We start from the raw sequence: 23,651 nt of genomic DNA on the forward strand, positions 1-23,651 counted from the left end.
GAATGATTTTGACGAACAACAAACGAGGACATTGACGGACACCTGACTCAAATACCAAGATAGACTGAAATCTGCTTCTTAGTCTGATAAGATTTTTTTTTTTTTTAAATGGTAAAAGTCAAACTCTTAGAATCTTTTGAATACCGCATTTAAAGGTGCTTCAACCCTCTTTTCAAGATTTCTGTGGTGGTTATTACCCCTTTAGATTGTTCGGTTTCACCGTTGATGTCAGAAGGGTATCAGGCTTTCTTCCCAACCCGATTTTGAAGATTAGCCTCTTTGTTTCTTGTTTTAAAAGGTGCCTACAATCCGTAATTTCTCCAAACATCAGCCCCATTCTGTACTTTTCTCTTAACAATTTTAGAACAGTTCGGTTCTGTTGATAATGACGTCATATCTATGTCCGTCGACGTCATTGGTAATTATTCCTTTTTCTGATAAAACATAGGAAAGGCTCGGCGGTCATCATTACTCATTACCGTCGTCGTCGTGTATAAAATTAGGGTTACGTGTCTCGATATAACTCGATTTCTCACAGGCGGGAAACTCCTAATGGCATTATAGTCATTCACTCAAAGAACTAGGGTCATTGTAGTCATTTGATCTCAAATGGCAATAATAGGGAACCGTTGTGTATTTTTCTCCTCCTCTTCATTACTACTTCATAGGGAAGAAGAAGCTTACCTGAATATATATTGTTCCATTTTTTTTCTGGATTTTTAGCTGCTGTTCACTCAATTTTTAACAAGGCAAGTTGTTAAGAATCTCTTCGATTATTTTTTGGGTGAGTTGGTCCGATTTTTTTTGCGTCTTGGGAGTTTCTTGGCTGAAATGTGGGAATCTGTGCCTATTTTTTTCCTTGTATTATTAGGGTTTGGATTTTTTTCTTTGATAGGGTTTATGCATGTTAGTTACCTAATCCAATGTGTTAAAAGCCGTCCTTAAACTGGTTAGGATAGGTGCTAACCAATAGTAACAAATAAACCAAAAGCTCTGCATTAGGCCCACTACCCAGGCCCTTGAACCACATAAGATCTTGAAAATGCATTTGAGTTTTTTATGTCATGTTGTTCTTGTTCTTTTTAGGGTTTCCATTTTGTTGATTGATTTTTACGGTTGGATCTTTGATTTGTTTACGGATTTGGTATTTTGATAGTTCTGATTTTGTCTTTTGTCTAACCTTTTTCATATTGTGGCTTTTTGTTTTTCTTGTTAAAGTTCTTGTTAGGACTTGGGATTTTTTCACCTAACCAGATACTTTTTGGCTTTACAAAGTTTCATTTAGCTGGCGAGTTTTTTCACTTTTCTTTTTTCCCCAACTCTTGTTAAGTTGGTTAGATGAGTTTGGAATCTGGTTAGAAAAATCATACTATTTTATTTTGTCTATTATTGGGAAATATAGTGAGATTCTTGCGGATTTCTTGCATTTATGTTAAAGTATAAAAGATTAAATAATGCCATCTCCAACAACTTAAGCTTCTAGAGTAATTGGTTGTTTCACATGGTATCAGAGCAAAGGTACTGGGTTCAAAACTCCTTGAGATTAAAAATCCACATGTAATGGTTAACCTTAGAAGAGGGGCCACATGTGCCACATGTAGGCCAACCCTAAAAAAGAGGAGCCAGGGGGAGTGTTAAAGTATAAAAGATTAAATAACGCCGTCTCCAACGACTTAAGCTGTTTTAGTAATTGGTTGTTTCACAATTTGCAGCTGTAGAAGGAGCAGACATGGCTGGAATTTGAAGTACCGATTGTATGGTAGCTGGAGGAGCTGAGGATACGTTTTTTATCCTCTTAAACAGTTAAGGTGATTTTCTGCGGCTCTATCTTTGCATTCCTCTTTATGGTTTTTATCCTGGTTAATTGGTATTTTACTCGCAGTATTGTTGGTATTGGAGGAGGGAAATTGTTGTTACTTGTTGGTTGGGATCATAAATCTATGTAATTTTTCTCAAAAACTTTGCTTGCTTGCCATGGAGGTATAGATTGAATTCTTTTGTGCTACCCGTGTCGCTTGTCAATCAGTGCAGGAAAAGCGTATTACATTTGGAGAATGACAAAACTTTTTCTGTTTTGAATGATTGGATAATGACAAAACTTATAATTGTCATAAGATTATAGTGGTGGAAATTGTCTGTAAATTTTAGTGAAAGCAGCTCATAAGCAATTTATGGTTTACCAATTCGCTTGTAAATGTTTGAAGGAAATTGGGTTATAGGTTTTATGCTTCCATAGCCAAGAATGGTAGGAATTCCTATTTGAATTTCGTTTCAGTATAGTTTGTATGGTGTTGAGTTGTTGCTTGTATTTTTGATGGTTATAAAAGAGCTCATAGATAACTTCTCCAGCAGAGTTACGTGTTTATGGAATTAATATATAATGCTGACACTGGGAGCATGAGTGCATGACAGTGCATAGAAATTCATATTTGAATTCCCTTATGCTGCTGAGATGCAGATTTGTGTGTTCTAAAATAAGTTTTTTAATGTGTGGATTAACTATGGGGACACCAACAATGGGCGTGAATTCAAGGTTTACAAGCGCAGATGTGAACGAGACTGATGGTGAAGACTCTAGATGGGTCACAAACATGGGGGTCTTTTTTTTGTTATTTATCTTCTATTTTCGTCATTTTATTTGTAGCCTACTTTTTAGGCATCAAATCTCATCCGTTTGGTGTGTTTTTGGTATTATTAGAAAGATTTTTCAATTACCTATCGAATGAGCTCAAGGGACTTTTGAATATTGAATAGAATTGACATTTTTATTTTGTGAGAGCTATTGAAGCTTAGAATTTCTTCCCTTCTCTCTCCTTGGTGGCTTGGAGCCATTCTTATCAATCCCCTCTCATCTTCTCACTTCTATTCTCCTTTCAAATCAGCCATAAACAAGTAAGTCACTAGTTCTTCAATTTTTTGTGTTCTTGAACCCTAAAATACAAAAACCCAAAACCCAAATATCTCCTATATCATTTAAGTTCTCATCTTGAAACTTTGAAGGACTTTATTTGGGACTAAACCTCAGCCAAAGCATCCAAAAAAAATTGGAGTGTGATGGCGTCTGGATCCGGGTCTGCGATTGCGCGGTCGGTAGAGGGCCTCCGCGGGGTCTGCAATCACAAACAAAAAGGGGGTCAGGGGGTCCGGGGTGGGTCCCGGACGACCACTTCGACACCCAAGTCAGATCCTTCGACCAGTCAATATAAAGAACAGCTAGAAAGGGAGGGGGTTTTGATCAGGGTTACCAGGGCCGGTGCGCGGGGACATTTCTGGGTGCATAAATGAGTGAGTCGGAGGGGACTAGCAGGGAGGGCAGGATGGGATTCCTGGCCTCCTCTGTTGTTGCCTCGCCTCTTTTTCCGGTATTGCGGGGTGGAGGATGGGTGAGTTCCCTGCCTTCAGGGGCCAAAAAGAAAAAAGGGTCTCCCAGGTCTCCAAGGTCTCCCTTTCCCTCCCCTTTTAAAGGGAGGTGTGCGGCCCTTTTCATCATTATGGAGGGAAAAACTTCCTTTGCAGGATTGGGCCGTCCCTCTGCCTCGCCGGCGCGCGTGGCTTTGGCGGCCATTTCCTTCCCTAATTTGTGATGATGAGGCCTGGGTGGTAAGAGGGCGACACGTGTCATGAATGTGTGGTCTTTGCCGTTTTCCAACACCCTTCTTCATGATGGTTGGGCTCTGCTCGTGCATGGATGACACGTGGCGATATCTGGGAGCGTAGCCGTATTTGTGCCCCATCATAACTCCCCCTTACTCTTTTGGTCCATTGAATGGGCCAAGGAAGTAACGTTTTGTTCGAGCTAAGTCATGATGAGGATATTTACGAGGGCTCCGGGGTGCGAGGAGATGTGCCGTTTTATCCGGCGGCTGTCCTTGGGAAGCGGTAGCGTCGTTAGGAAGGCTGCGTTGTCTCGAGGCACCAGGATTTCTTTCCCGAGTTTAAAAGAGGGGAATTACCCTGGTGTCTTTTTGTGGCTCTTCGTCGCTCTTCTTCTTTCCTTTGCGGTAGGGGTTCTTTTCGTATATTTTCCAGTAACATGTCTGGCTCTTCTTCACGAGTTAGGGGCAAGGCCTGTTTCCTCCAGGAGTCGTCGAGCGACCCTGACTTGTCCTCCGATCCGGGGGAGGATCTCGTGGCTCGTCGGAAGAAGGCTAAGAGGGGCCCGGGCGCTTCGTCGGGCTTCCCCCCCCTTCGCCTTTCTTCCATGCCTAGGAAGGACAGATTGTCCAGGTCCCGCGTTGCCCGGGAGTGGTCGTTTTTCTCTCGAGCCTATCGTCAGGGAACGGAACTGCGTGGGCGTGTTTCGAAGATGGGTCAGGAGATCGAGGACTTGAAGCGGGAGAACGAGGTTCTACAGAAGAAAGTTCATCTTCTCAACGAGCAGCTGTTGGAATATGAGGTGGACCCCCTGCTGGAGACCTCTTGGGAGGAGGAGGGGAACTCCTCTGGGGAGGAGTCGTTCTCCGATTAAGCTTTGGCTTTCTATGTTTTCCTGCGTGTCTATCCCCTTCTCTGGCGGGGATTTCTGAGGCCTGTGTGCCCTGTGCTGTTTTTTGGTTTCCCTTTATTTTTGTAGGCCTATGGGCCAGGAGGATGTTAATGGGTAGTTTATGTGTATTTGGGCCATATCTCTTAATGTTGTTCTTGGCTTGTGATGGAGAATCTCTGTGTTTGCAAGGATTTGCGATGCTCCGACCCTTCCGGGCGTTCTTTTTTTTTTTTTTTTTTTTTTTTGGGGCCCGAACCTGCGTGGGGTCGGGATAGCGAGGCGTGTCGAATTCGTATGATCCTGCCCTTTACCCTCTACTTCCTTTATGAAGGTTAGGCTTTATGTAGATCTGGGGGCGACACGTGGCGTGCTTCGGTGATAGCGCCGTCTTTGCATGTTATCGTGATATGACCTTTAGTCCATTGATTGGCCTCGGGGAGCGGGCCCGTTGGCGTAGTTAAAGGATAATGTGTTGAAGGCGTTTATGGGAGCATTGGGGTGCGAGCGGATATTCTGCTCCGTCCGGCGGCTCCTTCCCGAGGCGCCGCTTGGTTGTTCAGTAGGAAACGGACACGCGGGTAGTAAGTGCTTCATTTTTTCGCACCGGGGTTTCCTATAAGGGTTCTATAAAGGGGTGAGCTTTCCTGAAGTCAGGAATATCGCCCTTTGTTTCTTCTTTGCCTTTTTGATTTCTTCCGGCCTTTCTTCAGGCTTGTCCGAGATGTCGTCGCCTTTCCAGGGTCCCTTTGCGGGCGGCGATCGTAGGTCTGATCGCGACGGGAGTCGTCCGAATAACCCCGAGGCAAATTCTGGCGGGCTTGGGCCTCAGCGAGGGGTTCCGGAGGGGGACGTGGATCATCCTCCTCCCCTGCACGAGAGGGAGTCTCATGAAGCGTTTATTCACCGCAACCGTTTCTTCTTTTCCTGCGTCCATCGTAGGGGAATGGAGGTTTTTAGCCGGATGAGGGACATGGATCGGGAGATTGCTGCTTTGCGCGCAGAGAACGATCTGCTGAGGAACCGGGTGCGTTGGTTGAATGACCAGGCCCGTTTGGCTGGGAATCGGCGATGGGGAAGCTCTTCGGACGGGGAAGAGAGTGATAGGGAGATTTCTGATGCGGAAAACTCTTTCAGCGGCCAGTCCCTCTGAGCTGATTGCGGTGGGAGTTCAGAATTTTTGGAGGAAGCCTCTTGTCTTTGCGCTTTCTTTTTTTTTTTTGTCTTAGGGATCTTGGGGGCTTCGGGCCTGCGTGCCTATTGTCCTTACTCCCCTTTTTGTAGGCCTTTGGGCCAGGAGGAAGTGGTTTATGAATGGTGCCTTTCTTTTTCCTGTTTCTGATGTGTGTTTTCTCCTTACGTGTTTGCTTTTCTTTTGCATGCTTGCTTTCTCGCGCATTTCTGAGCCCTTGTCGCTGCGTTCGATATTTTCGGCCCGGTGGTATTTTGTATGGGGTATCTAGTCGTACCTTTATGACGGGTTCCGAGCTCTTTGCCATCGAATGTGGTTTTTTTTTTTTTTGGTTTTCCTTTGCTTTGAGCAATTGTTATTTTCTTGTTTTTGGCAGGAGAGATGTCTTCTTCTGGTGACGTTGGTAAGGGGAAGGAGGTTGCGGCGGTGACAACGGGCTTGTCGAGCCGTAAGAAAATTCCTTCTGACTTTATGGCCGCGGCCAGGCTGGGTCGGTCGCAAGCGAGGCTCGCAACATCTATGCCTTCCAGCCCCTCTCGTCGAGCGGTTGGAGAGAAGGGGCCGGTTAGTTCCTCACCCCCGGGGTCTGAGCATCCTACCAGGAGGGTCGCCAGCCGCGTGGCGTGTCCTTCAATCTTTGCGGAGGACGTGCCAAGTCGGATGGAGGGGGCAGTAATGACCAAGCTTCTTCTGGAGTGGGCGGAGCTTCCCCCGCAGAGTTTCCAGGTGCGAGGGGAACTGTTTAAGCCTGGCTGGAGGATTGGTGTTGAGGACAGCGTTCTTGCGAATCCCCGGGTTGGGGTGGAGCTAGGGGTGACAACTGCCCTTCCTTGTGACGAGGCTGAGCTGAAGGGCTACGATCGTAGGGCCCTGGGGGCTCAGTATTTTCAATCAACTTCCTGCGTAAGTAACGGGTGGCCGGTTTTCTGATGGTATTTCTCTCTCCTCGCTGTTTTCGAGATTGCATGTTGGAAGTTTTTTGATAACTTGCCTTTTGCAGTCCCAAAGTTATGCCAGGAGGATGGTGCAGTGCCTTCTTGAGGATGAGGCCGAGATAAGTGCTGCGGGGGAGTTAAACCGGCAGTTACGCGAGGAATTGGACAGACCCCGGGCGGAGAGAGCGACCTTTGATGACACTGTTGCTCAACTCCGGGAAGATCTCTGGGTAACTGTGGAGGGGAGGAGTCGTGCGTCGGACAAATTGGCGCTGGCTCGGCGAACTCATGCCCGGGAATTGGCGAAGGCACGGGAGGAATGACGCGACTCTGCGGAGTTTTTTAAGGCTGCGGCTGCGTTCATCGTGGATATTGAGATTGATGCGTTTGCTGAATGCCGGCGGCGCGTTCAAGAGGTCGATCCCTCCTTCCCTCTCGATAAACTGATGCATGAGTCTGAGGTTGATCCTTTGCCGGCACCGGCGGAAGTGGTGGAGCCGGTAGGAGAGGAGGTGGCCGCCCCGGTGGATCGCGTAGTTGCCGAGACTTCCGAGGGGGCCCAGTGGTGTTGTGAAGGCCTCGGGGGGCTTGCTCTTTTCTTTTAATGTTCTTGGTTATTTGGTCTGTAATAACTTTTGAACTACCTATTTTTTTGTTTGGTATGTAACCGTATTGGCATCTCTGCATATATACGACGCGCCGCGAGGTTTTCGAGTTCTTGCTGTTGGTCCTCAGGCCTTTGCGAATTTTGTTGGTGAGGGTATTCTTAGTGCACCCCGTAGGGCGTCTGTTTATGGGAGGACTATCTTCCCCTCGAATGATCAGTTCGGGGTTAATGGGTCCCGCCTGTCCTTAAAGGGGGAGGTCTTTTTTTTTTTTCATGGGGAGCGTTTTAGGGTATTCTCGGGGGGATCGGCCCCGATGTTACCTCTGTCTCACTCCCTGTTTTCTTTCGGGTCCCTCATTTATCGTGGGCCGGAAAGTGGAGATGTACGCTGCTTTTGTAGAAGTGCTTTTCCATTAATTTGTTGACAACAATACATCTTTGCTTCTAGAACACAAAAAGGAAACCAAAACACTTGTCATATTTTTAAAAGAAAGGCACGGAACTTACCCTGTCGTTTTACTGATAGAACTTTCGGAGGTTGTCCATGCTCCAACTGCGAGGGACCGGGGTCCCATCGAGGCGTTCTACTTGGTAGGCCCCGGGTCGAAGTGCTCGAACGACTTTGTACGGTCCTTCCCATTTGGGTGCGAGCTTACCCGTGTTGCGGGGGTCTGATACCTCTGCACGCCGTAGCACCAGATCTCCGGGCTTTACCGAACGCTTTTTTACCCGGACATCGTAGTATCGTGCCACCTTTTGCTGGTAGGAGGCGGTTCGGAGGAGGGCTTTCTCTCTTTTCTCGAGCACGAGATCGAGGTTGTTCCGGAGGAGTTCGGAATTTCCCTGCTCGTCGTAATTCGCGGTGCGGAAGCTGGGGAGGCCAATTTCTAGCGGAATGACCGCTTCGGTCCCAAAGGTTAAGCTAAAAGGGGATTCTCCAGTTGCGGTCCGTGGTGTTGTTCGATAGGCCCAGAGGACGCTAGGGAGTGCGTTCAGCCAGTTTTTTCCGGCTTCTCCCAATCTCTTCTTGAGACTTTGTAGCAAAATCCTGTTGGTTACCTCGACCTGCCCGTTGGCTTGCGGGTGTGCTACGGAGGCGAAACGGTGTTCGATGCTTAGGCTATCACAGAATCTGCCAAATTCGGCGCTTGCGAACTGGGGACCGTTGTCTGTTACAAGGGTCTTTGGAATGCCGAAACGGCAAACGACGTCGTGATAGAAGAACTTCTCCGTCGCTTTGGAATTGGGTTTCACCACTGCTTTGACCTCAACCCACTTGGTGAAGTAGTCGATGGCGACGTATAACATTGTATGCCCCCCGGGGGCCTTGGGGAATGGTTCGAGTAAATCCATGCCCCACATGGCGAAAGGCAGGGGTCCTGCTATCGCGGTGTACGGTGTAGCCGGTTGGTGGGGGGTGGTTGCGTACCTTTGGCAGGGGCTGCATTTTTTGACGAATTCCTTGGCGTCCCTAAGGACCGTGGGCCAGAAGTAGCCGTGCCTTACGATTTTCTGGGCTAGGGTCCTGCCGCCTCCATGGTCTCCGCAGATCCCTTCATGTACGACCGTTTGTAGAGCCTGGGCCCGTGGACCACGTAATGGGCGGCTCTTGCGGTTAGGCGCCGGGCTTCCAGCTTATCTGCGGGTAGTATACCGTCTTTCAGGTATCGTATGATGGGGTCCATCCAGTTTGGCCCCGGTGGAATCTCCAGAACTCGTATCTCGTCGATGCTGGGGTGGGGCAGGATTTCTGTGAGCACGGTGCCGAAGTCATGGGTCTCTTCGGCGGCCATTCTTGATAATGCATCCGCTCGGTTGTTCATGTCTCGCGGCACCTGGAGGATCTCTACCTCTCCCATCCCCTGCAGTTTCTCTTTTACCTTGTGGAGGTATTTTTTCATTCTGAAGCCCTTGGCTTCGTATATTTCGTTTACTTGGTTAACGACAAGCTGTGAGTCGCTATAGACTTTCAACTTGCCCGCGCCGAGTTCCGCGGCTAGACTTAGTCTTGCTAGTAAGGCTTCGTATTCGGCCTCGTTATTGGAGGCTTTGAAATCCAACCTGAGGGCATATTCCAGTGTGAACTCTTCTGGACCGTGGAGGACCACTCCCGCTCCGTGTCCTTTATTGCCGGCGGAGCCATCAACGTGCAGGATCCAAGGGGTTTCGCTGTTCTGTTCCGAGGGGTCCTGCATCCCGTCGTCGCAAACCGTGTGCGCAGTGGGGCCCTCGCTGCTCCCCATTGTTGCTGGTTCTTCGGCCGGGGCCGTGAATTCCACTATAAAGTCAGCGAGGGCTTGAGATTTGATAGCCGGCCTTGGGCGGACTTGTATGTCGAATTCGCCCAGCTCGACGGCCCAACTTACCATCCTACCCGAGGTCTCTGGTTTTTGGAGAATCTTCTTGAGGGGCTGGTCGGTTAGCAGGACTATGGGGTGGGCCTGGAAGTAGGGGCGGAGCTTCCGAGCGGCACTGACGATTGCGAGGGCGAATTTCTCTATGTTCGAATATCGGATTTCTGCACCGTGGAGAGTCTTGCTCACGTAGTACACAGGGTGTTCCTTTTTGTCGCTTTGTTTGGCCAACACCGCGCTTACTGCCGTGGGGCTGACGGCCAGATATAAAAATAGCTCTTCCCCCGGCTCGGGTTTGGCGAGTACGGGCGGTGTCTGGAGGTATTTCTTCAGAGAGTCGAAGGCCTCTTGGCAGGCCGGGGTCCATTCGAATTCCCGTATGTTTTTTAATTGTTTGAAGAAGGGTTGGCACTTCTCTGCTGATTTGGGCATGAATCGGCCGAGGGCCGTGATCCGTCCTGCGAGCCTCTGTACTTCTACTGCTGTCGTCGGGGGTTCCATGTCTAGGATGGCCTGGATTTTTTCTGGGTTGGCCTCGATCCCTCTTTGGCTGACCATGAACCCCAAGAACTTTCCGGAAGTTACCCCAAAGGCGCATTTCGCGGGGTTCAGCTTCATTCGGGCTCGTCGTAAGGTGTCGAAAGTTTCCTGAAGGTCGGAGATGTGTCTGGCGGCTTCCAGGCTTTTTACCAGCATATCGTCGACATACACCTCCACGTTCCTTCCAATTTGCGTTTGGAATAGCTTATTCACGAGCCGCTGGTAGGTGGCGCCTGCGTTTTTTAACCCGAAGGGCATGACAGTGTAGCAGTAGACGCCCTGATCGGTGATGAACGCTGTTTTCGGGATGTCTGGCTCGTGCATTTTGATCTGATTGTAGCCTGAGAACGCGTCTAAGAAGGTGAGAAGTTCGTGTCCGGAGGTGGCGTCGATGAGTTGGTCAATGCGCGGGAGGGGATAGGGGTCTTTTGGGCAGGCCCGGTTGAGGTCGGTGAAGTCTATACAGGCCCGCCATCCTCCGCTAGCTTTCTTGACCATCACGACGTTTGACAGCCACTCGGGATACCGGATTTCCCTGACGAATCCGGCTTGTAGCAGTTTTTCCACTTCGGCCTTTATGTGAGTTTGGCGCTCTACTGCGAAGTTCCTCTTTTTCTGCCGGACGGGTTTAAGGGCGGGGTTCACATTCAACTTGTGGACGGCCATTTCCTTGGGTATCCCGGGCATGTCCTTGGCGGACCATGCCAACATGTCTTTGTTTATTCTGAGGAAGTTGATCATCTGGTCTCACAGGGGGCCTGTTAACATGGAACTTATCCGGACTTGTCTCTCCGGCTGATCTTGGGTCAGGGGGATGGAGTCTAGCTCCTCGGCGGGCTCTCCTCTGATTGCGCGAGCCCGCTGCCGAGGGTCTTCACTGCCGATTGTGAAGTTTTCGGCTGGGGCGTTGGTTCCTTTCAGGCTTGCCGCGTAGCACTGACATGCTATCATTTGCTGTCCCCTGACCTCTCCCACTCCGTCCGGAGTGGGGAATTTCATCTTGAGATGGGGGGTGGAGACTACGGCTCCCAAGTCTCTGAGAGCAGGGCGCCCAATGATGGCGCTGTAGGTGAACGGTATGTCTACGACCAGGAAGGTGGTCAGGATGGTTTTCTGCAAGGGGTACGCTCCGAAAGTCACGGGCAAGTCGATCTTGCCGTCTACCTGTACGGATGCCCCGGAGAAACCGTAGATGGAGTATTCCGCGGGTCCCAGCCTTTCCCTGCCCAGCTTCATTTCTTCGAAAGTTTCGAGGTGTAGCACATTGACGGAGCTTCCTGTGTCCACCAAGATTTTTCCTATATCGAAGTTGGCGACGACTAGCCTGATGACCAGTGCATCGTCATGCGGGACTTGCAGCCCGTCGAGGTCTTTGTTGGAAAAAGTGATGATCTGGTTTTCATGGGGTGGATTTGTTCGGGCCTTCTTGGAAGGTATATCCATGGAGAATACCCGTTCCGCGTATGCCCGCCGACCGGCTGTTGTCGGCCCTCCCGCCGCGGGCCCGCCTGCGATGATATTGATTTTTCCTGTGATGGTAGGCGGTTGCTCGCGAGCCTGTGGCTGTTCGAGGGGCTCGCCCTTTCGGGGGCGCTGGTGGCGGCTCGTGTCGTGTCTGCTGCGGGATCGGCGTCGGCTTCGTGAGTGATGCCTACCGGGGGATCGGTGTCGGCTTGTGGACCGGCGGCGGTTTGGTGACCGATGCCTACCTCTGGGTTCGTCGAGCGGGCGCTGGGCCTCGCATGGGCTTTTGTCAGGACTCCTGAGGTATTGGTTTAGGTGTCCTTCCTCGGCCAGCCTTTCCAGCTGGAGGCGGAGGTGGAAGCAGTGGTCAGTTTCGTGGCCGTGGTCCCCGTGGAATTCGCAGAATTTCCTGGCGGACCTCTTCTTTGGATCTGTGGCCATTTTCTTGGGGGGGGTCAGGAGACCCTGATCCCTAATAGCTGATAGAACGTGGGAGAGGGGGAACTTTAGTGGGGCGGTTCCCAGCCTTTCGAAGACGGGGATAGGGTTACGGCCCGTCTGTCTTTCATCGGTTCGTGGCCTTATGGCCCTTCGGCCGTCGCTTTTTCTCTCGTCGGGGCCGGGCCGATTCTGTTCTCGAGCGCAGGCTTCTTCTGCTCGGACGAACTTATCAGCCTTTGATTCAAGCTCCTGTAGGTCCCGCGGGGGCTTGAGGGTGAGGTGCAGCTTAAGATTCGGATCGGTGGTGGCATGCTTTAGTGTGGCGACCGCTATCTGGACGTCCATGTTGGAGAGTTGGGCCAATTCGGCGTTGAACTTCAACATGAAGTCTCTTAGGGTCTCGTTTCTGCCTTGGCGGAGGGCTAGGAGGGCGTCCGCAGGATCATGGCGGAGGCGGTTGTTGGCGAACCTTGTGCTGAACTTTCGCCCGAATTCGTGGAAGGATGCGATGGAGTCGAGCTCCAATCTCATGTACCAGTCGTTGGCGGTTTTTCTTAGTAGGGATGCAAAGGCTCTGCACATGAATCCATCCGACGCGCCTCGAAGCATCATTACTCTCTTGAAAGTCTGGAGGAACTCGAGGGGGTCCGTACTCCCGTCGTATAGACCGAAGCGGGAGAGGTCTATGCCTGCTTCTGCGGGGGTCTTTAAGACCTCTGAGGTGAACGGGGATGCCGTTTCCCTTTCCCACTCATCGAGGATGCCGTGGGCCTAGGGTTTTTTCATTTCTAGTTTTACCTCTCGGATTTGCCTTTGCATGTCCGCTATTGGATCCAAGCTGGGCGGTTGTGCCGAGGTTGCAACTTCTTCTGCCCGAGCCAAGGGCGGTTCCCGGAGACGGGTATCTTGGACAGGGGGGGCGCGACTGTTAGTAACCTGTCTCCCGCTGCCTCGCTGGTGTCCCCCGGCTGCGTGGGGCAAGGGGCTATTTGTTGATGGGGACGGCGTTCTGCGAGTCGGCGCTCGCTTTCGCCGGGGATGTCGTTCCCCTGACTGTTCCTCGTTGCCTTCGTCGTAGGCTTCTGTCCGGTCCTGTGTCGTCCGGGGCTTTTCCGAAGCCGGAAGAGGCAAACGCTGGAGTAGTTCGTTGAACATCTCCATGGTGGGGACCATCTGCGGCGTGCTAGAGGAGGGTCGGGGTCGGTCTGAAGGCGGTGAGTTTCGCTCTTGGGAGCTTGAGAAGCTGGCTTGTGCGCGCTGGGCCTGACTCCTGGTTATTACCCCTGTTTCTGGCTGTTGGGTGTGGTTTCTCATCGCCATAAGGCGTTCAGTTACTCGACGAGTCCCACGGATGGCGCCAATATGATGGCGTCTGGATCCGGGTCTACCGACCGCGCGATCGCAGACCCGGATCCAGACGCCATCAGAGTGGTGTGACTATGCCAGGCTTCTTAATCCCAGATTATAAATGCCATGTAATGCATCAATAGTTTTTGATTCTATTGTACCTAATAGAATCGAATTCTATAAGATAATAGGCAAGGAATAAATGAAAGTAACAAATGATTCTAGGAGGGATTGCTCGTCTTACTAATCTTCCACACAAGAAAAGGAATTTTTCACCCTTTTCCTGTGTGGAAATAATAATGATTCTTGATCCTGTTCGTTAAAGATTACGATTTTCTTTTCTAGGACTATTATAACCTCTTTCTTTTGATTCATAAGCAGTAGTGGCCAAAAAAAAAAGGGGGGGGGGGAATCACTCATTGAGCAAATAGAACTTTTTCAATGAACTTATAAAATAAAAAAAGAAAAAAAACAAATTTTCGCTGTGATGAGATAATCAATAAGGATTTTGATATGCGCAAAAATCCAAGATTTTTACTTTTTTTTTCTTTTTTTATTTCACCACACTCGGGCATTAAATTAAGTGTCTTTTGCTTGAAATTTTCTTTATGGAGTAAGGTTCAATTCCAATTAGTATGGAAATGATTTGAAGAATGTCTCATCTGTAGAAATCCATATTGTGTCATCCATAGAATCGATTGATTCCTTCTTTCTTCTTGCTTCGGAAGAGCCCGTCCATACTATAGAGGAACAGATACTATGACAATCAAGGGATTCAATTCTTCAAAAACATCATTAGAAACAAAGGAATGGGGTGGTTTTAAACATCGGATCGAAGCAAAGGATCCGTTTTGTCATTTCTACGAATCAAATATTCTTCTTATGTTGACTGAATGAATTTCATAGCTTTAAACCCCTTTTGCAGCCAATTGAAAATTCACACCCCTTTCAACCTTAAAACACGATTTTTTGGAAATTAATGGTCCAACGGCCATCAAAACTGAACCCTAGGCCTGAAATTGTTTTTTTTTCATCTTTTAGATCATACCCTACGAACCCCAGCCGTAAATCCCGAAATTACAGATCTGTCCAAATTACCAAAATACCCTTTTGGCCTACATTGGACCGATTTGACCCCGTTTTGTTGTTGCAAAAATTTATTATTATTTTTGATTGGATTATTGCTGATTTCTCATCAAAACAAGGTTTAATTCATAGGTTTTTGCAACTATTTTAATTATTTTACTTGGTCTCACGCCTAAAACCCCATTTTAGCCTAATTTTGCCCTTAACTAGTTACCGGAAAGGTCTTCTAATTGCTAAGTACTTTGTGCAAGGTTTATTTAATTGCTAATTGTTGTTTTTCCATCTTTTATTGCTGTTTTAAGCCTTGATATTGCTGCCGTCTGCAAAATAAATTCCCAATAAATCAGCCTTAGTGGTTCTCATAGGTGCCTCTAGCCTTTAGATTCAGCCCTAAGAGTTCCTATAGTCTTTAATCCAGGGAAGCAGGATTCGTACCTGAGGGTGGGGATTCGCGATTCCCCGAATCGCGAATCGGAATCGTGATTCGATTCGATTCCCCGATTCTGGGGAATCCCGAATCGATTCCGTCGGAACGCCGATTCCCAATTTTGGGAACCCCGATTCCCAATTTTGGGAACCTCGATTCCCAATTTATGAAAACCCCGATTCCCACTTTATAGGAACCCCGATTCCCAGGCGATTCCCAGTGAATCCCAACTCCCCAGCGATTCCCCGGCGATTCCCCGACGAATCCCCGACGAATTCCCGACGAATCCCCGACGAATCTCCGTCGACTCTCTGGCAAACCCACGATTCCCGCCTTGGCAACCTTGCTTTAATCCCATTAGGAGTCTAGAATTTTTCCTTTATTTAGGTATTGTCCTGCATCAATTAAGTTGGAATATGCTGATAAAAAAGGACTCTTCAAATGTTAATTGGGCTTTGAAGGAAAGTATGGTTACTTCGAGGCTAGCTTTCATCACCACTAGAATAGGAATTTAGCAAGTACTTTCAATCATATGCTATCTGAAACGAATGAGGCAGAATGCGGGTAGCGAAAGGTGTAGTGAGGCACAATTACGTATTAGGCAATCTCTATGTGTGAACTTTGAACCTGCTTTGTCTTTATGGTTGATAAATGCAACCTATAAAAAGTGATCTTGTAAGTATAATTTTGGAAAAGGAATCTAGTTTTGATACTTATTCTGGATTGCCACAAGCCATGGTGCATAGCAACAAGTACACTTTTTTGGAACTGGCAGGGGTTCAGGTGTCAAACTCATAAATCTCAAAAAATAGATCTTGTGGACTCTGCAGTACACTTAGTTAATATTGGAGCTTCAATACTATGTTATAATGGATTATAATGGGTTATATAATGGAAACTTTTGTACGATAGGCAAGTTGAACATTTTATTTTCTTATTAAATGCTGAGTAGCTGGACAAGCAGAGCTCAAAACCTATGGTACAGTGCAGGGAAAACTGAAACATGAACGTAGATATGACACACACTCAAATCCAGAGTCAGAATCTTATTTGTTCAATACTGGTGCTGTACTTTCTTAAAGTTATCCTTGCACCAAATGGGTAGGGTACACTGTGATGTGCGTATAGCCAAATTGAACATTTTATTTTCTTATTAAATGCGGAGTAGCAGGACGAGCAGAGCTCAAAACCTGTGGTACCGTGCAGGGTGAAAAACGAATCTAGATATGACATTCAAATCCAGGGTCAGAATCTTATGTCTTCAACACCGGTACTGTACTTTCTTAAAGTTATCCTTGCACCAAGTGTCAAAGGATGATAATGGGTAGGGTACAGTGTGATGTGCGTATAGCAGCTTTTGTAGTTTCTATAGAACTAAAACTTGGGTCTCCATTGTTAATGTTACCATTGCCCTGGATTTTCTAAATAAAATATTAAAAGCTCCGTTGAGATCCTCAATTTTCATTCAAGAAAAAAATTATTGAGATAATTGACTTGCAATTTTGTTTGGTGATCTTATTTCTTTGGTTTTTCATAGTTGTTCCTAAAAACACATAGCTATTTTACTTTGTATTTTGATTGCCTTAATTATTAGCCCTCTAAGAGTGCCTTTCACGTGATCTATACTCCAAAAATAATTATTACATGGTTTTATAATTTATACAGTATGAACTAGTTGTAAATATTTCATATGAGACTGGATCTAATAATTCTTTTCATTCTGATGTTGTTAATCATATCCCGGAGTTGATTTTGTTTTATTTTGCAGCTACTGACAGGCTTTATATACTTTTTTTGAATCTCTTTTATATTTGAATTGCTTTTATACTTTCTTTTTGAATCTCTTTTATATTTGTATTTCTTTTATATTCCATAGCTTGTATACGCTTGCAATTCAGAAGCTGATTTGAGCAACTTGGCTTTACATATTCTTACATTTTGCATTTATCAAGCAGACCCAAGTGCTACTTTCAAATAACTAAAATCGTTATAGGTGATTTAGCTCAATTACCAGTTAGCTTCAAAGCCTTTAACTTGAATGGGGTTTTTAATAGATTCTTGATTTTGGAATATACTTTTAGTTAGATTCTTGTAGTTTCATTTTTCTACCATTTAAAAAAAAAAGATAGTTTTATTTTTCTCCTTAGAAATTGGGTGGTCGGAAGTGGACAGTTGGCTTGCTGATTCAATGCGCTGAATCAATTGATGATAAAACATGCAATGTTTGTTTTGAATTATTTGGAGTTGGTCTTAGATTAGTTTGAACTCTCAGAATTACATTGCACCTAGTTAAGAGTTTCAAATGCGCCAGTAATTATGGTGTACAATGGGATGCTTTCCTACCCCTGGGAAGTTGAATTGACTATCAATGCTTTTGCTGTGTGATTTAATTCTCTTTATTTGCAGGTTGATGTGGACCCATATAGAATCTCAGATGCAGTCACAACCGGGAGATATACTGCCTAAAGTGAAGAAGGAACAAGGTGGGTCGGACAATTCTGCTAACCCTAAGATGAAGAAGAAATATGATTGCTCCAATTATTATGGATCCCCAGGGCACTTCGATAGAACCCCTTACGATTCTGCTAGCCCTAAGATGAAGAAGAAATATGATTGCTCCAATTATTATGGATACCCAGGGCACTTCGATAGAACCCCTCAGAAACCGGTGGGCACTGTTCCTTTTGAGGAAAATGATCAAGATGCCCAATATATTGAAAATGCTTCGAATCAGTTAGTGGTTTATAACCCTGGGATGAGTGATACAAGTCAAGTTCTACCGATGTCTGACCCAACTGAGTATCAAATTCTACCGGTCCCTGCCCCAATTGAGTATCAAATTCTACCGGTCCCTGCCCCAATTGAGTATCAAATTCCTACCTTTCCAAGTTTCTCGGCACCAAATCCTGGTACCAGAGTTTTGCCCACTGTAGGGGCATTCACTGTTCAGTGTGCTACATGTTTTAAATGGAGGTTTGTTCCAACAAAAGAGAAGTACGAGAAATTACGTGAAAATATATTGCAGGAACCTTTTGTATGCGCAACAGCCCGTGAGTGGAGGCCTGATATATCTTGTGATGATCCAGCTGACATATCTCAAGATGGTAGCAGGCTCTGGGCAATTGATAAGCCTAATATCTCTCAGCCTCCTCCTGGATGGCAAAGGTTGCTCACGATCAGAGGTGAAGGAGGCACCAGATTTGCTGACGTGTATGTATACCTGTTCTTGTTTCTTTTCAGGATTGTCATTTTAATAATTGAAATGATCTATGTTACTCTTGTTAGAGGGCGAGCCTTAGTGCAATGGTAAGGTTGCTCCATTGTGACCTGGTGGTCACGGGTTCGAGTCACGGAAACAGCCTCTGTGCAAAGTAGGGGTAAGGCTGCGTACATCTAGCCCTCCCCAGACCCCGCAATGGCGGGAGCCTTGTGCACTGGGCCACCCTTTTCTTCTTTGTACAGTGCCTTTCAACATACATCTATTTGTTCAATATATTTTGGAATCGTAGCATTGCTCAAACCCTTAGGTGGACAGAATTTGATATGTAGGGTAGTGTGGCTTGACCCTTGACTGGTTTTTGAAGTTTGCATTTCAGTTTCCATCTCTAGTTTTTATCCTTATCCTAATACTTATTTATCTTAATATTTATTGAGTTCTCCTCTACAGATTATGCATGGTAACTAATACTTAACACCGACATGGTTTGAAGCCATTGCTAATTCTTTTACCATTTTTGGATGTAGATTTAACTTTATCTCCTTGGTACGGACTTAAGCATTGTTATGTATGTAAATTTTGTAGACAATCTTTTGATGTAGGTTTCCTGGGAGTAAAATCTACAATCATAATTCATGATGATGTTGTTTATAACTTTGTAATGATTAGCAAATACATTGTAATAATTCTGTTTGTCTATTTTTCTGAGATCCCTGAATCTTCTCAGTGAATGGATTTGTAGAACTGATTGATCTTAAGCATTATAGTAAACCTGTAAATGTTGCTCGCGGTATTTGCAGACCACACTATACCTTCTGCTTAGGACAAGTTCATTGTTGTTATATTATGTGGCAACATGAGCCAACGTCTCTGTTTTGCTCTGTTAATAGCTGATAAAGTTTTAAAATATTTTTTTACCTGATTTAGAGACATTCCAATGCTCAAGACGGAATTGACAGGTAAAGCCCTTACAGGTTTCTACTTGTTTTTAGTTGCAACTGGCTTTGATTCTCGCAACTGGTACTTGTAACCAGAGATTGCTCCTGGAAGCTTGTTCAGCCACATGTAATATGTCAATTTAAATAAGGCTATTGTGTACGAAGTCAACACTTATTTTTATTTTAAACTTTTTTTAATGTCATGGTAGGTTTCAGATGTTGTTACCGTCTAGATGTTGTTACCGTCTGATATATTTCACATTATATGGAGACCATCACATGTGATGTATTATTATTTACATGAATAGTGACAGAATGGTGGAAATGTAACTAGGGTGTGTACCAAAAATCAGATCGATAGGATCATCCTAACCTAATCAAAGGTGGAGGGGAAAATGGACAGACACTGTGTGTCCATGTTTCTGCCCATTTTTTCCCTCTCCGAAATTGATTTTTTTTTATCTTGTGTGATTATGATTTTATTATATATTGATGATTTATCTTCCCTAAATTTTTCGTACTTTTTTCCGTGAAAAAAAAAAGATATTTCTTTGATTGTGCCTCGGATAGAGGCATTTGGGCAGGGATAATTTTTCAAACTGTTATATTTCTCTTAGTTACCTTACCAATACACCAAAAGCTCTAGAGCTGATGGAACGCGTTAGGCAAGGCCTTTTTTTTTCTTTTGAAAAAGTTTAGGCAAGGCCTTTTAAACCTATCCCACACCAGGCTGGGCCCCACCTAGTCCCATACCTAGGCAGGCCCCCACTCAGGACCGTAACATACCCCCAGGCTTCCGCACCTGCTGTCCTCGGCGGCCCTCTTTGTGATGGCTTTCACTCTGGCCTTTTTTCCAGGTAGAGCTTCCCACAGGTCGCCCCTTCCACGGTGATCCACTCTGTGGCAACTTCACTCTTGCGGCTTTCACTCTAGCTTTTTACCAGGTAGCGAAAGGTAGTCCTCTCCACAGTTCGCGCCTTCCATGACTCGAACATGGGACGTGGTGGCTGGTCTGATACCAGATGATATGGTCCTAGGAAGAAGAACAAAAATATGCAAATTGATTCCCATGTATGGGGGAAACCCTCAATTCATTTGATTTTATTATTCGATACCTTCTCAGACTATTCGATTACATTTATTCACCGAAAGACTTGTGTCAACTATCAGCAGGGATTATCTTCCAAAGATCTGTTGGACTATCTAAACACCAACCTGATAATTACAAAAATAACAATTTTATTGGACTCATCTTAACACCAACCTGATAACTACTAACACTAACAACCAATCCCAACACTTAACATAACTAGATATGTGGATACATATCCAGATATGCAGATATGTATCATTATGTTAAAGTTCTAAGTGGGGGCCCGCCTAGGTATGGGAATGGGTGGGACCCAGCCTGGTATGAGACAGGTTTAAAGGGCCTTGCCTAACGCGTTCCATCAGCTCTAGAGCTTTTGGCGTATTGGTAAGGTACCTAACATTCGGTACCAGAGCCAACGTCATGGCTTCTGGGACGGGTGACCATGGTGGAAGGGAAGGGACTAGAGTTCAGGAGGCAAAACACATGGAGGAAACTGTCAGGTACCTTCGTGAAAACTCGGACAGACACGCAGAAGCATTAACGGAGCTACGACAAATGGTAGCAGCCGTTAATTTCAAATACGAGCAACTGGTTAGTAATGAGCAATTGGTTAGTAATGATGCTGGGGCAAACGACCAAGTAGATTAATCTCGTTTCTCCCAGGGAGGGGTTTTAACGTGCAACGGGACAGTGCAGACTCGATATACCAAGATCGATTTTCCGCGATTCAATGGTGATGATCCGAAGGGATGGATCTATCGTTGCGAGCAATTTTCTTATTTAATCAGATTGAAGAAATGTCTAAGGTGCAGCTAGCCTCCATTCACCTCGAAGGCAAAGCTATCCAATGGTTTCAATGGTACAGACAAACCATTGGAGAGATTAGGTGGGCTGATTTTGTTCGGGCAGTCCTTGCTCGTTTTGGACACACTGCTTATGAGTATTCTCTTCCCTATTGGTTTTGCATCTCTCGATTAGTTCTACATCATATTTGGTGCCAGAGTTACAAGGACTAGTATGAGATATTTATTCCATAAGAACTAGATTCTCTTCCCTATTGGTTTTGCATCTCTCGATTAGTTCTACATCATATTTGGTGCCAGAGTTACAAGGACTAGTATGAGATATTTATTCCATAAGAACTAGATTCTCTTCCCTATTGGTTTTGCATCACTTCATTTACAGCCTGGTCGGAAATTTAACATGCTTAGAATCCATCGAGTATATTTACTTCGAGGTGGCATCACATCTGTCCATTGTGCTAATCTTGTTTTGTTCAAATTTTCTCTCTCTCTCTCTCTCTAATTTGCTTTTTGATATTTTCAGGTATTATGTCACTCCATCGGGCAAGAAATTACGCTCCTTGGTCGAGATTCAGAGGTATGTATGAATCCCCTTGTTGAAAATCCTTATTTTGGTATTGATTTTACCCGGTATACATAAAATTTATAATGAGACCCCTAGGAAAATGAAACCTAGCACAAGTCATTGAAACATAAAGCCCGTACGGGGTTGGCACGTCGGTTGGTGTCGTGGGTTTGCTCCCCATAGACGCGAGTTCGACTGCCCCCACGCTTAGTCCATGCACGTGGTTTATGGGTGATTGCGGTATTAGCCCTGCCCTAAATGGGGTGGGGATACCCTATGTCATCGATAAAAAAAGTTATTGAAACATCCGTCCGAAAAAAGTGATAAGAAACTGCCTTTGGTTTCAGAAGAATGGCAAAGCCATAGCTTAGTAGTTTATGAAATGGATTGGTTTTTGTTGTCATAGAAATGAGGTGTCATCCCAATTTTTCCCTTTAAAAGTCTAAAGAGAAAAGTTATCCTAATGAACACCCTTCAACTATGTTCCTAAGTATCAACAAATGGTCTCACATTCGCCACTTCTATGTGATTAGCTCTGTTAATATGGTCGGCGGCCACTACTCGAGCCCATATCTGCAGATCCCACCGTGATGCTATGAACATAGCCGCTTAAACAAGGCGACTTTCAGTGTTTTGCTCAAGTAGATTAACTATATTGTATTAGGGTTTGTATGTGATATTGCGACTGGGTGTCCATTCGGCATGGAATCACAACCATGTGCCCCCTAGGGGTGGGCCTTACCAGATCAACGATCTCTTCACATGTGTGTTCCTGTTGGGGCCCAAGATTGATGTGATTGTTTGCGTGGTTGAACTCAAATTTAAAGTATCTCCGTAATGATTTCTCTATAATGCAGGTACTTGTTTGAAAATCCAGAGTACATTAGAGAAGGGGTTTGTATGTCTCAATTTTCATTTAAAATCCCTAAACCGCTGCAAGAAAACTATGTGAGAAAGCGCCCCTATACTCCTCGAGTGACACAGCAGTATGATGGCAGTAGTCTTGGAATGCCGAGGCCTCTTTCTATTGAACCTGCTGAAGGTACGTAAACAAGAAACAACGGAAAGACAAAGGAAAGATGTTATACTTATAGGACTTGTTGGTAAACTACCATTCAAACAAAAAAAAAGGACTTGCTGGTAAACTAATGATAACCTTTGTGTTTAGATGTTGCCAAAATCCACCCTAATCAGGTCTTTTGTCCCTTTTTATTTGTTTATCGAGAAACCATTACAATGTGTCTAATGGTTTCTAGATAAACAAATAAAAAGAAAGAGGTCTCTGTTTGCCAAATTCAATGTCAGATATTGTAGGCAAGTGTTAAATCACGGAAACAATGAAAAATGCGGCAAATACCCAAATGGTTGATGCTTTGGATTGCTAAGTTCCAGTTTTGTGCTGGAATATGTTTATACTTTGTTGTTCTGAAATAAGAATAGTTACCGGGAATAGGTTTGTGATATTGTTTTTAACAAGTTAATGTTGTTGCGAGTTGGCTATAAAAAAGCACACTCCTACCCTTCCGTAAAGGCCAACATTCTAAAACACAGTGATCTACTGAAACTTTGTCTAAGTAAAAGTTTGTAGTCAGCTAGCTGATTTTTCATAAAGTCCATGAGCCCTTCTTCGAATCTTAGAAATTCATGGGGCATTTCATTCCTTAAATGTAAGTGATTTCCTTTCATCGATGGTTATCTTGTTACAATCAAATGAAGAAAAATATTTCTGCAGTGAATCCGTTGTCATGGGCTTGCCCTGTCAAGTGCCCAAAGCTGCAGAAGGGCAGATCGGATCGATACTATGAGGAACTCAAGGCACCCGTTTTCCATCCTCTAACTCCAGTGACAAAGAAGAGGTCAATCAGGAGGCGATCCAAACATATGTACAGTGGTTCATCATATATTCTGCCCCATATCAAGATAGAAGAGCCTCAACACAGCAGGAACTCTGCATATAAGCTGTAAGGTCCAGGTTTGTCATCTATTTTCCCTTTTTGCTTTATATGGGGCTTCGATATGGGCGTGTTGGGTGGTGAAGTTTTGTAAGCTTGATTGTAGAATGTAAGAAATACTTAGGAGAAAGAAATGTGTTACATGATATTGGATCCTCGTCATTGGGTGTGGCGGCTCTAATGAATCAGTTTTTTGGTATTTTGTTA

The 23,651-nt window shown here is 45.6% G+C and overlaps 1 protein-coding gene across 2 annotated transcripts; it reads left to right on the plus strand.

Annotated features, from left to right (window-relative positions):
* The first annotated feature begins 515 nt into the window (after nt 1-515).
* On the plus strand, nt 516-23,651 carry LOC143867583 (uncharacterized). Of its 2 annotated transcripts, none has more exons than XM_077376130.1 (6): nt 516-784; nt 1,713-1,808; nt 17,283-18,086; nt 21,451-21,504; nt 22,350-22,534; nt 23,225-23,651. In XM_077376130.1, the coding sequence occupies exons 3-6, from the start codon at nt 17,287-17,289 to the stop codon at nt 23,455-23,457; spliced, it is 1,272 nt and encodes a 423-aa protein (XP_077232245.1). In that variant the 5' UTR covers nt 516-784; nt 1,713-1,808; nt 17,283-17,286; the 3' UTR covers nt 23,458-23,651. The 2 variants fall into 2 exon arrangements, with proteins under 2 accessions (XP_077232245.1, XP_077232244.1); XM_077376129.1 differs by having other exon boundaries at nt 516-749.

Source organism: Tasmannia lanceolata, unplaced genomic scaffold, assembly GCF_043159265.1.
Source record: "Tasmannia lanceolata isolate RefF3 unplaced genomic scaffold, GAP_Taslan_0.1 ptg000268l, whole genome shotgun sequence".
NCBI lineage: Eukaryota > Viridiplantae > Streptophyta > Magnoliopsida > Canellales > Winteraceae > Tasmannia > Tasmannia lanceolata.